This window comes from Scatophagus argus, chromosome 4 (assembly GCF_020382885.2).
Source record: "Scatophagus argus isolate fScaArg1 chromosome 4, fScaArg1.pri, whole genome shotgun sequence".
NCBI lineage: Eukaryota > Metazoa > Chordata > Actinopteri > Scatophagidae > Scatophagus > Scatophagus argus.
This window is the reverse complement of record NC_058496.1, coordinates 24,487,543-24,503,929: the sequence shown is the minus strand read 5'-3', so window position 1 is coordinate 24,503,929 and position 16,387 is coordinate 24,487,543. Positions and strand designations below refer to the sequence as shown.

The 16,387-nt window shown below is 39.5% G+C and overlaps 1 protein-coding gene across 1 annotated transcript in view; it reads right to left on the bottom strand.

Annotated features, from left to right (window-relative positions):
• Positions 1-673: 673 nt before the first annotated feature.
• ppil2 (peptidylprolyl isomerase (cyclophilin)-like 2) overlaps positions 674-16,387 on the bottom strand; it is a 33,183-nt gene continuing 17,469 nt past the window's right edge. Inside the window, exons 13-20 of the mRNA XM_046385952.1 lie at positions 13,457-13,546; positions 11,222-11,255; positions 7,778-7,895; positions 7,410-7,466; positions 4,674-4,746; positions 3,522-3,584; positions 2,870-3,012; positions 674-923 (exon numbers count right to left, since the gene is read on the bottom strand). Coding sequence (XP_046241908.1) covers positions 821-923; positions 2,870-3,012; positions 3,522-3,584; positions 4,674-4,746; positions 7,410-7,466; positions 7,778-7,895; positions 11,222-11,255; positions 13,457-13,546 — 681 coding nt within the window. The 3' untranslated portion in view covers positions 674-820. The remainder of the gene's footprint in view (positions 924-2,869; positions 3,013-3,521; positions 3,585-4,673; positions 4,747-7,409; positions 7,467-7,777; positions 7,896-11,221; positions 11,256-13,456; positions 13,547-16,387) is intronic.

The window sequence follows — 16,387 nt, the reverse complement described above, 5'->3', positions numbered from 1 at the left end:
AACAATATCTTTTTCGCAGGTGAAACAACAAAAGGTTAGAAAAGGGTTCTGAAAAAGCACAGTAGTTGCAAAAAAAAAAAAAAAAGTGTGAGTGTGTAATTAAATAATCAAACCACTAAGTGCGGACATGACAAACTGACCAGGCTTGAAATTATTATTTCTTTTTTTGTGTGGGCCACCTTGACTTTGATGCAACCTATAACTCAAGTTCTCCTCCGAGTGCGGTGCTAAATGATTATGGAAATGTGAAAAGCAAATCCATTAAAACACTTGGGAGTTGAGCCAAAGCAACCAGCTCAGAGCTGAAACTGCTGCATGACAACATTATTTACCAGAAAATGAAGCCTGATATTGTAAAACCTCTCATCACAGCCACCACAGGCCGGTGAGGGGAGTTTATCATGTCCACAAAAACTGCTCAGACCTCAGTGGCCCACACGTTGATTAAACTGTCCAGGACCAAAGATATCGATCAGATAGTTTTAGCCCCGTCCTGACTGTCTCTGGATGATGAATGTAAGACTGACTACTTTTTACTCTAATGTTAACTCTTAATAAGTGCTGATATATTTACACTCCTGCTCCATCGTGCCAAAACTATCAATACATTATCATAAAATCAATAGTCACAGCGGGAATATGTATTAAATGAGATAATGACACTATCTTTGAAAAAAAAAGTCTCTTTAATTCCTTGTTTCACAATACAACGACACTACTGAGAGATAACAGAGAATTACATAAGTGTGCATGTGATTAATTAATTTTGCACATATTCAACTGGACCAGTAAAAATACAGACTGGCACATACTGAACGTGCTACCAGGAGCTGAAGTCTCCGAATCCGATCTTGCCCTTGGACTTCTTGGCTGCTGCTCCGCTGGTGGATGGCCCGTTTTCGTCATCAGCAGCCGAACGTTTTCTGAGGGACAGTAATACCAAGATCAGCCATTTTGTCACAGGTGTGCGTTTCGACTTTCTGGTAGATTATGGGTTTCATTGAGCCATTCATCCTCCTGCCGAGTTTCTCCTTTTCTCTTTGTAGATGACTTTGTGGTCTGACAAAGTCATGGATAAATTTGCATGGGGTCTGACGCTATTTCAAACAGGTTGTACAACAACAACTTTATTCCTACAATCAGGCATCAACATGAACCTGGAAGTCTTCAAGTCTTGAACTGTTTCTGTCTCACCAACTTTTCAGTTTACACTGACATAAGACAAAGAAAAGCTAATTTTTGGAGTAGATAGAACCACAAGACATCACAATGTTTCCCATTTTTACTTGAAAAAGTACTAAAACATCAATCATCAAAGTAGTTATTGATTGACTTCCGGTCAATTGACTAGCTGGTCAATCCGGTCCTGACCTTAATTCCCAGACTTTATCCCCATTAAATTTACATCTTATCTCAATCATCTTGAATGCAAACACATCCCCTGAACACATTATTTTAAAGATCGTATCTAAACTTAAAGTGGGTATATTAAGTATTTTAAAATATATAACGAACATAATATCACTTCAGTGGACACTGAACTCAAATATTATCACACTGCAAAAACAAATGTCTGTCCTGAAAATCTCTCTTCTCCTATCCACTAGAATCAGCTTCTAAGATCTGTGTCTTTAGCTGCCTCATGCCTCCTCAGCAGCCTGTTTGGTGCTGAGCAAGTAGCTACACTCAGTTTGTTTGAGCTTGTTTGGTGTAAATAGCTGTAAACTGCTACGGTTTTATGTGGGGGGGTTAGTGAGAGTGGTCAGACACAATCATAGCCTCAATGCAACATGCACTTGGAAAACTAAAGCAATTAAATGTCAAATCCTGAAATATTTTAATACAGGGTTGGTAGATATTTTTCCAACAAAAATGTTTACAAAAATGTAAAATTCTGTAATTACACAGCATGACATTTGATCTTCCATCTGCTGTTTTCATCAATAGTCACAGACAAAGCATTTTAAAGCAAAGTCCTACTTTTCAGATAACCACTTTGTATGTTTCCATCCTTTATTTCTCTGCTGATCAAAATCATCCTGGAAATGCACAAAATGAACAAGCATTTTCCCTACTGACAAAACCCTAAAACGACCATTAGCGATTGCTGAAACCCGCATGTCACATTTAACTGTCTGGCAAAAGGGATGAAGTGCAATTTGGGAGCATTAGTACTGACATGCTCGGCATAAATCTAAATATGTTAATGTGATGTACTAACAACATGATGGATGATGGCTGAAGACAAAATACCATCAAAGAGAGAAAAATCGTGAGCTTAATTATCTCTTAATATGCACTTAAGCACAAAACTTTTTAGATTCAGTTAATGCACCTTAATTTTGGTCATTTCAATATACCCACAAAAGCTACGTCTGTGTCTTAGAGCCAAAGTCTTCATGTTTCTTTTTAGTGAACAGTTTCTACTTCAATAAATCAAAAAATAAATAAATGTAGGACTCGATAAATGGCACAAACACATTCCACAAAAAAAAAAAAACACAACTTAAAAATGTTGTGTGGCCTGAAGGATCCCCACGTGGACAAGTGACAATCTTCTCTATAATTGCCAGTTTTACATGTTATGTTTCTATTCTTTCTGTGCTGGTATGTAATCATCATGTTTTATCTTCTATTCACTACCGTGTGTCAAGCCATTCGTGCCACACTGTGAGAATAAATGTAATAACAATTTATGTGCAGGCCAGTTTAACTTTTTGATCCAAATTCTGCCTGGAGAGAAACATAAATCTTCTTTGACTTCTGTTTTGTGCCTACGCAGCTTTTACATAGCAGAAGCAGAGGGAAGAGAGTACATTAGAGAATGGTAAATCAGTATGCATATGTATATGTGAGTGTGTGTACTTACATTGTGGCTGGGTTGATATATTTTCCTACACCTGCTTTGAAGGTCTTTGGCGCCTGCTCCTCCTTCGCTTTCTTTAGTGCGACGCTGGTCTGCTGCCTCTCCTCCTCCTGCTTCTGAAGCTCCTTTTCTCGCTCAGCTGCAATCTGAAAAACATAAATCGTGTAAATCCCCACTGCTACTGTATATACGAGATCAGAGGATACAGACGCAGCGCTTGTATCGCAGGCCTTCACGCTCAGTAACTGTTCATGCTTACATTTAAACTGTGTGACCCCTTTTTCAAATGCAGTCAAGACGACAAGTTCCAGGTGTACTGTCTTCATAGGACAGTGACACAATGAAGTAATTATAGGCCTATTGCTGCACTGTTAAAACACTGGAGGGGCTGCGTATAAAAAAGGGCCACAGTTCACCACAGTTGGGTGACATAATGATATCTGCTAGACAAACATTTGTCAATTCACTATGCTGGTGTGCAGAGCCACACAATGGAAAATATGTCACTGCCAACACCGGAAGTATAAACACACGTCATAGGCAGACACACTTAGAGGACAGAACTTCTAGTTTGGATGAATAACTAAAAAAAAATCTCAGTGTTTCATCATAAATTCAGTATTGTTCATGTACAAACGTGCAGAGAGGGACAAACCTGAGCATCGGCCTCTTCATACGGGTTCACAAACACAGTTGTACTTAGAATTTTGATCTCCGACTGTAAACCAAAAGTCAGGAAAAAGTTAAGATCCAAAAAGGAGCTGGTTCACTCAATGGAAAATTAAGCATTACACTGTCATTATTAAATGATCTGTAAATTATAAAGTATCTCAAATATTCACTATCTAAAATATCTAGAAACAAAACATCAAGTTTCTACCTAAAGGTAAAAAATACAGTGACTGTGCATGAGAATATTGTTGAAAACTGCAACTCAGATTTGCTTTTTTTTTTCCAACAGGAAAATGGGTGCTGACCTCAATATAAACTTAATTAAAATATTGTAGCTGCATTAATTACATGTTTTTACAGCTTATTTGTAATTAAGAACAACAGAACCACACAACACTTGTGTCTTGCAGAGACTGAATTTAGCCCCTCGTTGTCATTTTAATCTCATCTCTCACTGGCCTCTGCTTTATTTCTTGTCTCAGTGTCTGACCTTTAGAAGATCCGTGTAAGGGTCAAACTGGCAGAGTCTTGTACTCCTCAGCTGCTATTAATGTTAGTGATCTCGGAAATGAAACTGATTTTGCAGTGGCACTGTTTAATTCGCACTGGGCAGCAGTGTGAGCTACATTTCAATGGAAAATGAAACATGACTTGAGGGATATTTCTCCGGTACCAGTGAGAACATCCATCCATCCATCCATCCATCCATCCATTTTCTATACCGCTTATCCGTCAGGATCGCGGGGGAGCTGGAGCCTATCCCAGCTGACTACGGGCGAGAGGCGGGGTTCACCCTGGACTGGTTGCCAGTCAATCACAGGGCCAACACACAAAGCAACAACCACACACTCTCAGACTCACACCTAGGGACAATGTAGAGTAGCCAGTTAACCTAATGTGCATGTTTTTGGTATTGTGGGAGGAAGCCGGAGTACCCGGAGAAAACCCACGCAGGCACAGGGAGAACATGCAAACTCCACATAGAAGGGCCCAGACCGGGATTCAAACCTGGGACCCTCTTGCTATGAGGCGACAGTGCTAACCACTGCACCACCGTGCCGCCCATCCATACATTTGAAGTAAAATCTAATTCTGTTTAAGCTGATCCAGACCTTAAAAGGTCACTAATTCTTACCTTTGGTTTGTCTGTTTTGGGATCACTCTCCACATTCTCCATTGCTGTGAGTGTCTCAAATCCACCAACAACCCTGCACACAAGAAGAGCATCCTTCATAAGGCGGCTCCTCCATTCATTTAGGTAAGAGTAAGAGAGACGTGGGCTCTCCACACAGGTCCCACATCACTTTGATCTTTGACAGTGAAAATAAAACAAGGACGGCATATCCCTCACAACACCATCTATCATACATTTACATACCCTGTGTAAAGACTTATGTGCTCAATCATGACAAGAGTGGTGAGTAGAGTAGGGTGAAACTGAGTTCAAATCCCTATGACACCATCCATCCTGCTGACGTGCCCTTGAGCCATCTAAACCTGTAATGTTTTCGTATATCGTTTTGCGGCTGAGGGATTTGTGCAGCCCTCATTATATTCCCCACACAAAGGTGAATGTGAGTTGCCGCTAAAAGTAAATGTTTATCGCCTTGGATATCAGCACACTGGAAAGAAAAAAAAAACTGCTGAAGATAAAAAGTCTGTGAAATGCTGACAGCCAAGAGGCGATCTGTTAGTGACTCCCTTGGTGCAGAACACTTTAAGAAGTTGCTCTCACTTTACTCTTTAAACTGCAAAGTCTCCTGTGTGTGCTCCTGTGGGGGCTTCCTGTTACCGTGTACAGAGTGAGAGGACATGCACACAGTGCACCCAGCAGGTAGCAGGGGGTGCCTCTCAAGCCACATGTGCTCCGCTTCCACATGTTCACATGAACAGAGGAGCTCCCACACTGAATGAGTCAGTGATCTTGCAACATCAGACAAAATTATTAGTGTGCCAAAACTGTCTCGATCACAAGTGTCTTTCTCAAATGCACTTTCACACCTTGATGACCTGGCTTTCTGCTGATGTCAAGTAACACGTTCAAGCCGTCTCCAGAACAGGAAAAGGTAAAATTTTCCTTCATCACAGGTTAAGTTGGAACAGGAGTAGGAATATTCTCACATAAAGCACGCAAGAGATACCCAAAACTGTAACTGCAGCTGTTTAACTATCAAATGATGCCATACATTTTCAGGAAAATCATTTGAGAAATTTTAGCTGGATATAGTAGCATGGCAGGAAAGTTTATTTAGGCTAATCCACTGAATGAAATAACTGACAAATTAAAATACTCCATCACTTACTGGATACACTTGAACCCATACGTTTGTTTATTTGTGGCAAAAATATCCTTCCTGTCTAGTGACAATCGCACATTCTCTGCAGAAAGACGGAGACGTTCTCCTGCGTTACGTCCCTCCTGTAAATACACCGATTCTGTTGCGGACACTTCTGTATATTGCAGGTCTACTTGTGCTGTTGTAGTAGGCTTGAAAAGTTCTCCCAGCACTTTTTTGTGAAGTTGTAAGGAAAAGTCAGTCAGCAAAGATAAAGATCCCATCTACCCCTAAACCACAAAATAATACATAGAAAAATAAATCATTAAGACAGTAGAAGATTAAGAACATTTTTAAAATATTTTTGGCTGTTTATATGGGATTAACAAAACTTGCAGTCACGATGGATTCTAAGGTTTAAGGTGCTGTCTATAAACCCCAACGTCCTCGGTGACCTTTATGGCATGTCATTTACCATCTTTCTCTTACTATCTCCTCATGCGTGGTTCAATCTGTCAGTTCTCTACTTAAAAACAGTCCCTCCAATATTAAAAATACCAAATATTTGAAATATTTCAGATGAGATGTTTTTTTTTTGTTTGATTTTTCTAAAAATCACTCTAGACGAATATCTCTGAGTTTCAGACTGTTGGTTGGACAAACATGACATGTAAAAACATCATCTTGGGCTTTGGGATTCTGATGGGCATTTTGCATGTCTTGTTTTTCTATTTTCTGACATTTTATACACTAAAGGCGTAATGAGTTGTTAAAGAAAAACAATTAATACTTAGATCAGGAGTGAAAATCAAGTAATCTTAATGACTTAAAAATGACAGTAGGATGCCCTCTCTGGAGAGAGCACTTAAACTTAGAGGGCCACAGTCAAACTACCTGGCTTATCATCCAAAGCAAAGAGTGAAAGAGTTCACATTAGGTATAGATGAGGTTAAGTGGACAACACTGCCAGTCCCATAAAATGTGCATAGACTGCAGTGTAGAGAGGATAAAAAGCTGGACAGCTGGTTGAAGAGAAGCTTTTTAAGCACATTGACCATGTGAAGAATCAGTCAGTTAAAAGCAGGATGAATATTTTTAGACAACAGCCAGGAATTTCTCCAAAAAGACAACCATTTAAGATCTTGCTCAGCTCAGCAGAGAGAGAGCAAGAGCGAGAGAGAGAGAGAGAGTCATCCGTTTTGATTCAGCATCTACTGAATTTTTCACTGCTGCTGGCCAGGAGTCAGACTGGAAGTCAAAATAATATTTGTGCTGTCTGGAGCTGCAAAGGAACCAAGTATGTATTAAAGACTAGAGGGTGAAAAAACAGAGGCAGAGACTGAGGAGAAGACTCAGAGGAAGAGGACAAGAAAGATAAAGAAGAAAAAGAAAATGTGGCTCTGACCCAAATGTTTGTGTGAATGACTCTGAGCATTAATCAAGTGTCTGTCATGACTGTCACCCTTCAAAGCCATCTCCCTCATCTGTTAAATTACACAAAACACCGTCACTAAGACACAGTGGAGTCCATTTAAAAGCATAAATAAACATACAGTCACGAGTACACATACTTTAAAAACACATGCAAGATTTACCTTCCAAATACTGTGTGTTTCCTGTCGAGGTAGGTGCACGACCGGAATGTGATGAAGCTGACAGACGAGAACAAAAATAACAAAATGTTAGTGGAAAACATTCAAAAGATTTAAGGTTTGCTAAATGGATCTGGGAAGAGTGTTCTGAAAGAGAGCTTTGCCTCAGGTGCAGTCAGTAAAGCGGCCCTGTGCGCTTCCATAACTACTTTAGTTTTACTTAATACCACAGAATGACTTTCAAAAACGACAATGAACAGCACATTTATAAGTTTCTCTCACACAAGCTCTTTCAGGCAGAAGGCAACATTTCTAGCAGAGAGTGACTGTTTCAAGTTTAGAAAAGACTGCTTTGATGAGACATTTCTTACAACTGGGACTTGTTGGTGTTGGGACCAGAGTTTGCCATGCTGAGAACCCCACGGCCGGTGTGAGACAGGTTGGGCCGAAACTCATCCTTGAAAGGTTTTCCCCAGAAGGATTCCCCTCCTGGGAGTGAGGAAAGCGAGTGAGGGAGGATGGAAAGACATAAAGAAAGCGAGACACGCAGATGGACACAAGGGAAAACAAGCAAGTGGAGACATTGTTAGTGCAGGTTAACACTGCTGATGAACATATCCTCAGCAACATCAAGTTATGTTACCCTGATCCATCAAAGCAGTAAACCCCAAAAGCTGGTTTTAAACGTCAGCAGTGCTTATTGCTTAAGCTTAATAAGATCTGCAGTTGAAGACAAAATGTGTTTCTGTAAGTGAAGCCGAAATGTTTGTTCACACTAAACGCTATTTTCACACATTTTCAATCATTTTCACATTTCATAGCAGAACAAGCACAGGTGTAATAACGTCACTGATGGCTGCAGGTTTCAGGGCCTGTACTTTGGTTTACTGGCTTCGCTTACTGGGACACTAAAATGGAACAGAGCCATCATATTGTTATCATTTATACCTGGATTTGCCCTGTTGTGACAAGTCAACATGTCTGCTGTGAAAAAGGTCCAATGGGGTGACTCAAGACAGACAGCTAACTTACCTTTCTGTATGATATACAATATAGGGTTCACAGCTCAGTAAACTCGCCATTTAATCTCTATTCGGCAAAAACGGCAAGTTGAACCATACACTATATAGACAAAATAGATATAGTATACAGATATACATCACATCTGAACTGACTGACTGATCTATATAAAACCAAATGACCGTCTCCACTAAAAAGCACCCAGGGTGATTTTTGACCCTCCATGACACTACAGACTGATGCTTTGATGAGCAGGTCCATATTTTCGGTTTCTTGTGCTCTTATAGTACAACCCGAGGACACAAATTTACTTGTGAGATAATATACACATTTCCACTGACTTCAAGGAGGCTATAAAGCAAACATAAAGGCAAAGCCAAAGAAAACAGCAACAAAAGAGAAGATCAAATGCAGAGCACTATATCAGCCGGATGCCACAAAACACCAGGAAAGTGTGGTGGAGGAGAATGGTAAATGGCTTATACAGACTTTAAACAATGCAGGTATCAACAACCAAAGACAAATCTGCTTTGAAAATGTTTATCAAGGAAGGAAATGCATCTGGCATGTCAGGCCTTGAGCAAATACACAATGTGTGTTGGTGAGAAATACTACATGTAAAAATAACCGAGTTTGTTTACGAGAAATAGCCACAGGGTACCTTCAACGTATGAGCAAAAACATCACCGCTAAGAGAAAGGGTTACACTAAAGCTGGTTCGACAACCTCTTCTCAGTTTTGTTGTCCATGAAACTCAACTCAAACATCTTCTGAGAAACTGATTCTACATTGCTGGTAATGACACAGTTCATCTAATGAATGTAAACACAATACAGATTACACCTGCAGGAGTAATAGTGATGGGACTGGGTTCATAAAGGTTTGAGCTCCACAGTGCACTTTACATTTTTAAATTGTAAAATATGAGAAAACCTATTAAAACTGTATTAAATTCTTATGATACTAATTATAATTAAATATTATCAGTATACTTAATTAAATTAACTGCACCACCAGAGAAACAGAAATAAGAACACCGTGTATTTGTAGAAGAACTGTTCGCCCTTGAACACGGAGCCACGTAGAGAGCCTTCAGCTGTGAATCATTATTCAGACTGACTTCATCATTAAGAATCATCATGATGAGCATACAGGAATACACACTGCAGGAGCTTATTGGCTCCCAACAGGGGGAGAGGATCTGTCACCCTGAGGTGTGTTTCACTATCCTGCATCCTGCCAGCTGGTGTACGAAACAGTGTGTACATATATAGGTACAGCAAGTACTGCAGTGTGTGTGTGTGTGTGTGTTGATGCTGAAGTGTAAATGCTTACGACCACCCAATCAGCTCATCAGAGGCTTGATGCAGACATTATTGCATAATTTATCAATTATCTGATATTTAACCTCAGTACAATGAGATCTTAAATGAAGGGAGAGAAAATTCATTCTCGCCAAGTGTTCTCAGATAGATCAAACTGCTTTCCCACTGATCTTAATGTGAAAAATTTCCTTGAATTACATCAAGGTTTAACAGGGAAAAAAAAAAAAAAAAAAAATCAGGAATATGAAAATATGCCCCACTGACAGCTGGGAAGCATCTCTACTTATAAAGCATTATTCGGGCATTTCAAAATTCGGGAGCACGTTCTCCTGCTTTCATATTCTGAAAACATGTCCAACATTTCATTCATAAGTCCATGTTTAAAACATTTCTTTCTCCAAAGCATCTGGTTCTGAAGGGTTTTAGATAAATTAGGCCCTTTTGAACTTGTGGAAAGTGTTAACGCTACAGTGAGCAGCTTGCTGGATGCGTCTCTTTCAAATTTATGAACAGACAATGTAGGATTTTCTAGAAATTTTAATCTCAAAATCCAAGTATGACATCATGGTTCAATATCTTATTTTGCCATCACTACACCCAACACACAAACTGGAAAAGGGTGAGCATGTTCTGGTGTTCCTGTATCTTCATAACTCTTTGTTGTCACAAAACTTACCTCTTCAAAAAGCATTATATCAAACAAAAGATAAAATTTCTCACCTCTGCTTCAGTCTAACAAGTTTTTTTTGTTTGAATGCAAAACATAAGGAAAGAAAACAAAATGACTGACATCTAAATCTTCCCAGCTGCTGCTTGTGTAGAGTCACTGTTCTTAAAGGCACACAGCATTACATACTACACACAACTGCACAATATCTGCATGTCACAGGACTGTTAAGCACTTGTTAGAAATCCACCTCCAAAAGTCAGTCAGAGGTCTGGTCATGGGCTGTGTGCACACTTTGTTCAGTCCAGGTGATGAAGGAAATTTTAACCACAGGCCAGGAATTCTGCACCTTCATAAATCTGTCATGGTGGACGCATTTTACGTAGTGTTCAGAGACGCCCACAGACACAAAGCACACTTTGTGCTGCACACTCTCAGAGCAGCACAGGAAATTAACTGTACGAGCCCAGCAGTCAATTACACCGAGCTGCCTTTTAAACTTCTTTTAAAAACAGGAAAATTACACCAAATGCTGGTTGACTGGTTGTTCACCACACCCCCTCTCTGTACCCTGCACACTGTCCTCTTTCATCTTCATCGGTTTTCTGTGTGTGTGTGTGTGTGAGAGAGAGAGTCATTTGTGTTCCCATGTGCCTTCACAGAGTATATTTAGCAACACCCTTGACTTGCATCTCGAGTTGCAAGCTGTATTTACGCAAAGCTTCTAAAAAGGAACTATTAATAATTCAACAGAGGGGTGTTATGCAATTCAAAAAGGGGTTTAAGTGCGGTGCTTGTCTTACCTGTACCAGTGCCAGTGGGGTCCCCTCCTTGAATCTGGAAACAAGGAAGAAAGAAAAAAACCTCTGATGAGTTTGGCCAGAGTTAAGTTAAAGTTTGACCTTAGCTGCTGCACACTGAAAGTCAAATAGAGTCAAATACTTTGAATAAGGAAATGACTCATTTTCTGTAAAGTTGCCAAACGACACTTTATATTAACCAAACAATATTTCATTTTGTCACATATCCACCATGAAGGCCTGTCCCTTGTAAGTATGAGTCTCCACTGACAAAGATTTCAAAGGTGCAGGCTTCTATTGTTCATGGTTACGGAGCAACTTTCTGTTATTGTTTATACAGTAGAATATAATATACACTCTGTGCATTTCTTTAGAGCTCCTCTTTAAATATACACTGGCAGTTTTTTTTTCGGCTTGAAATTGTCTGGCCGGTCATTTAGTACAACTCTGCTGAGAATGGCAGGATGACAGAACAGCAACAACAAGGAATGGTGAAAGCAAAAAGACGTAGAATAAACAACAGTTAACCTTTTCATCTGCAACAAGGTTAGCATTGGAGAAAACATGTTGTAGAACAGCTCCCTCCGGATTAGTTACATTTTTATTCACTTCCGCTTAGCACAAATAGCCATAAAAACTTATTTGGATAATTCTTTTTAGTACACTCGAAGTACTTAGACTAATTTAAACATGTTCAAGTAAAAACTGAATCATGGGTAAGATTAGAGGAGGACTGCAAAATGACAAACAAGGAATGTAACCACTGCACATTTTGAAACATGCCTAGACAGGCTTGCCAAAGTTTCATGAGGCTGGAAAGAAGTTCATTCAACATATTTGTTAGATTAAGGGCATATACAAAGGACCACATACGTACACAGACTTCTGTTTGATGGGAAAATTTTGAATGTAAACTCTTTGCTACAAAAACAAATGCACTCAGAAATGCACAGTACTTCTAAATGTGTGTACAGAGTTAAGTTTCACACACTTAAATGAATGGCAAGCTAGTTCTTTCGTTTCCATGTCAAAATACATCACTGGCAAAAATGTGCTCTTCATGATATTTTTAGTTTGTTTCACCAAGCACTAAGCAAAGCCTATCGATGCCTTTCTGACTGGAGACAGCAGAGAAACTGCAAGGTTGCAATGGAATGTTTAAAAGTCCAGGTAAGTAGTGAACAGTTCTTCTCCCGGTTTGAGCCTGAGGGGTAGCAGCCTGGTGGGCCTCTCACATCTCAAAGTAAAAATGCCTAATTCTTAGAAGAGTCATCTCACAATGTTCAGTACAGTTACAGGGTCCTGATAAACTGCTTTAAGGGAAGTGAGCGCCACAATTCTGTTGCCATTAACACGCTTTAGAAGTGTTTGTTGCTATGAAATTATTCTCCTCCCTTTCCAGCTGCAGAGGATCAGTCAAAGGCATAAATGGCATAGTAACAATGGGTAAACAATTTACAGCTTGCCACTGTGTGTGAAAAGCACGGGACAGAATCAAACAGGTAAGGGTCCTCTCGAGACCAGATGTCCACTCAGAGCCACTTCACTTATGGGAGCGGCAACTCTGAAGTAAACAGACGAGCGGCTGATCACAGACCTGTCATTTTAAATTTTAAGTCTTGGTTAAGAGGCTTCAGCTGGAGAGCGAGTGGGAAGAAAAAGCTGTTTCACGCATTTCTGAAGCAGTACTCTGAACTAAAATGATTATTATTTAAACAAAAGACAAAGTAACAGAATGCTGAAATCTGTGTGGTGGTCATTAAGTTATTTAAGCTTTGGGTTGAAGATGTCCAGTCCATCAGTTAGTTAATGAGTATCCTAAGCTATAAGGAAAAAAACAATGTTGGTCTGAAAATAATTTTGTTTTTGTGAGGGTGATAATCATTAACTCTTTATTACACAACATGGTACCGCCTTGACAATGTCAACCAGTGACATTTCCAGTAATAGGAAAGTCCCTCAAGACAAAAGAAAACAAAATAATAATAATTACAATCCATTCATTCATAAATTGTTGTGATTAGATCATTGTCTCTTTTTTTATTTAAATAGGCAAAGAAGCTTGAATACCATCTCATATGGAGTTTGCAAATACCCAACTGAATCCAATATAATCTGTCCACACTTCAGTTGGTTCAGGATAAAGCAGTCAGGTCTCTGGGAGGTACACCAGTTTGCCAGGATGCAGTGAAGCTAAGTAACTGCAGAAAAGCATTTTTATACGGTTAAAGTCCTTACCATGAAATTCCTGATCGATCTGTGGAAGACTGTCCCATCATAGTAGCCTTTTTTACACAGACGGACGAAATTCTCTCCAGCTTTGGGAACCTGCAGGAAAGATAATGCAGGGATTAAAATAATAAAAAGTATACAATAAAACTTTTTTGTCATTCTATTGAAACTGCTCTGAGTGATTAGCATAATCATTTATCCACAAGTCAGTCTCCCAGTTTTTTTGGCATCTCGAGCGGGCTCTTCACAGCTAATAATATCATATCATATCATCATGGTTGTTTGAAATCAGTGGTGACTGGTACAAAGCAAACTTCGTAAATTTAAACATAAGCACAGTGTTGTCAGGAATCACCGCCAAGCTTTCTGAAAGTGCTGTGCTGTGTGCCAAAATCAATTAAATGTAGGAGGAGAGCTTTTCATAAACTTCTTGTAACACAGTCACACACTCAACCTGGAAACATTTTTGATAAAATGGATTGCAAATATCACTACCTGTCTGATGCCAGTTTACATTTAAAACATTAAATGCAGAAGCTCATAGTTAAAACAGCCAGTTGGATATAATCTCATATACATTTAAGATATTATCCTTTTTGAACAGAATACATTTAAAATACAGACAACACTATAAACTTTTAACCCCAACGAATGGCCGATGTCATCCGACAGGTTTACACTATTTCAAAAACCTAAATCTCCCTTTGTTCAGTTCTAATTCAATTAGGCAAAGTCACCTTGAACACACATAAAACAGACCCTTTTATCCATGCGCACTGCCTGGAAAAACTCAGCATCGTCGCTATGGCAATTTTAACGAATTAACATGAGTCATCTTCCTGATTGCCTTCAACCTAACACAGATAGATAAAGGCAGGGTACACAAAGCCACATGGTGGCCAGAGGCATTAATATCATGACATCTCTTCATACCTGATTAAAGTTCTCACTCATACTATTTACTGTGCACAACCCACAACACAATAATTAACCAGGAAGTGACTGCACATAAAACAGCAGAAATATTTACCCACACAGGAGGGATGACAAATCTGTCTTTGTACATAGCTGTCTGGACTGACGGGAGTGTCAGAGGACAGTGGACAGCTATAGAAGCAGAATATATTTCACTCTCAGAGTCAGAGTCTTCTAACGGAGTCACACAGAGTCTGCAACTCCGTCTGACCTGTTAGAAGGTGGTTTTTTTTTTGAGTCTGCAGTGAAGTAGAGTTCATCTGTTGCCTGAGGCGTTTCTATAGAGCTAGAAGTCAGGCGTGGTACTTCTCTACAGAGCTGTACAGACATCTGGATTTTTCTTTTTTTACTGAAGGTACATTCTGGGTCCTAAAACTTTGAGGCACTTTGTAAATCATTACAAAACACTCACTGACAGCAGCTAATTTTTACTGACAGGTACTCTGTAGAAAAAGACGGAATTTGTAACCCCACAGCGGGAGCCGTGGTTTTCACTCTGACGTTGGTTAAGTCTGCTGTTAATGTCAGCAGCCTTGGGGAACACTTCTGCATGTGTGTGTGTTTGCTTGAGAAACTAACTTTTTCTCCTTGGCAATAATGGTTAGGGTTTGGTTCCAAGAATCACCAGATGCTTTAGCAAAAACCTATTTTTATTCATTGGCCTCTCTCTCTGACAGGTCCTTCTAAGCTCTACTGGTCTTATTTTCCTCTACGTCTCAATTTTGCTGTTGGGGTTCAATGCTCTGCCTCTTTTTCCCCTCTATTATAAAGCCCACATTTTGAAAGTTGTCTGGTACAAAGAGGCTTTTTGTTTTAAACCAGTAGACCTGGAAGAAAAGTAGAAAACTGGATTAACTTTAACCACTTTAGCCATAAAATAGATTTTTTGCGATGGAAAAGAACACCTAATGACAAACTGTTTTGGATTACGGATGTGTTAATAATATGTATGACAAGTCAAAATGTACATGCTTGTCCTATTTCTGTGTTTTCAACTACTTTCATTTGAATACTTTTCACATCAGAGATCTCTATCTGTAACACTAAGCTTCTTCTGCCTCTAGATGCTGACGCTGCTCAGTAATGTTGGTTAATTTAGCGTGTCTGCATGCATGCATGCTTTTGTGTTTGTGTGTGTTTGTGTATGTGAGATTGAGCCTGGGAATGTTTAAAATGCAACCCAATTTAGAAACATGCTTAGGTGCCTAAAATTGTCAGCAATCGGTGATGTCAGCATGGAAACAATGTTTGCTGACGCAGACAGAGGGGAAAAAAAAGTCCTCATTTATGTATGCTCACAGGCTCTTCTTTTTCTTTCCTGGTACTTCCCAGGTAGCCTTACATTTTGTCATTAATGTATAATTAAACAAGTGTCTTTTTTAAATCTAATTCAACACCTTTTCTAGAGGAACTGTGTGCATTTAATCAGCATTCTAATAGTCTTAACGTTTCATTTTGTTTATATAGAGGTAATAAGAAAGCCTTTCAGGGCTTTTTTATCTTTCCTTGCATCTTAATTTTCATTGTTATCTGTAAGTCATCTGTGTGATTTTAACCAGAGACTCAATTCAAAGAAGAAAACTTGAACATGTGGATTGTTGTTTGCATCTAAATTTTTATTTTAGTCACCTGGAACCATTATTAAATCTACCACAGTCAGGCTATTTCATCCCACTCGGGTGAAGCCCATCTATTGTATTCATGGTGCTTTTGAACCTAACTAAGCTGTGCCTTCCCTGGTAATATGTATGACTAAGTTACAGGCCACATTGTCCCCTCCCCAGCATCTGCCCCCTCACATTTCACTTAACCTGTGGACAAGGAGGGCAGGAGCGTCCGAAACATCAAAAGCTGAGCGAGCAAATGAGCGCCTTAAAGAGAGGTGGGCTCTGGATTTTTGTGCCTGTGAGTGTATGTGACAGTAAAACAGCCCTCATTAATTCATAAACAGCAGGCCACGAA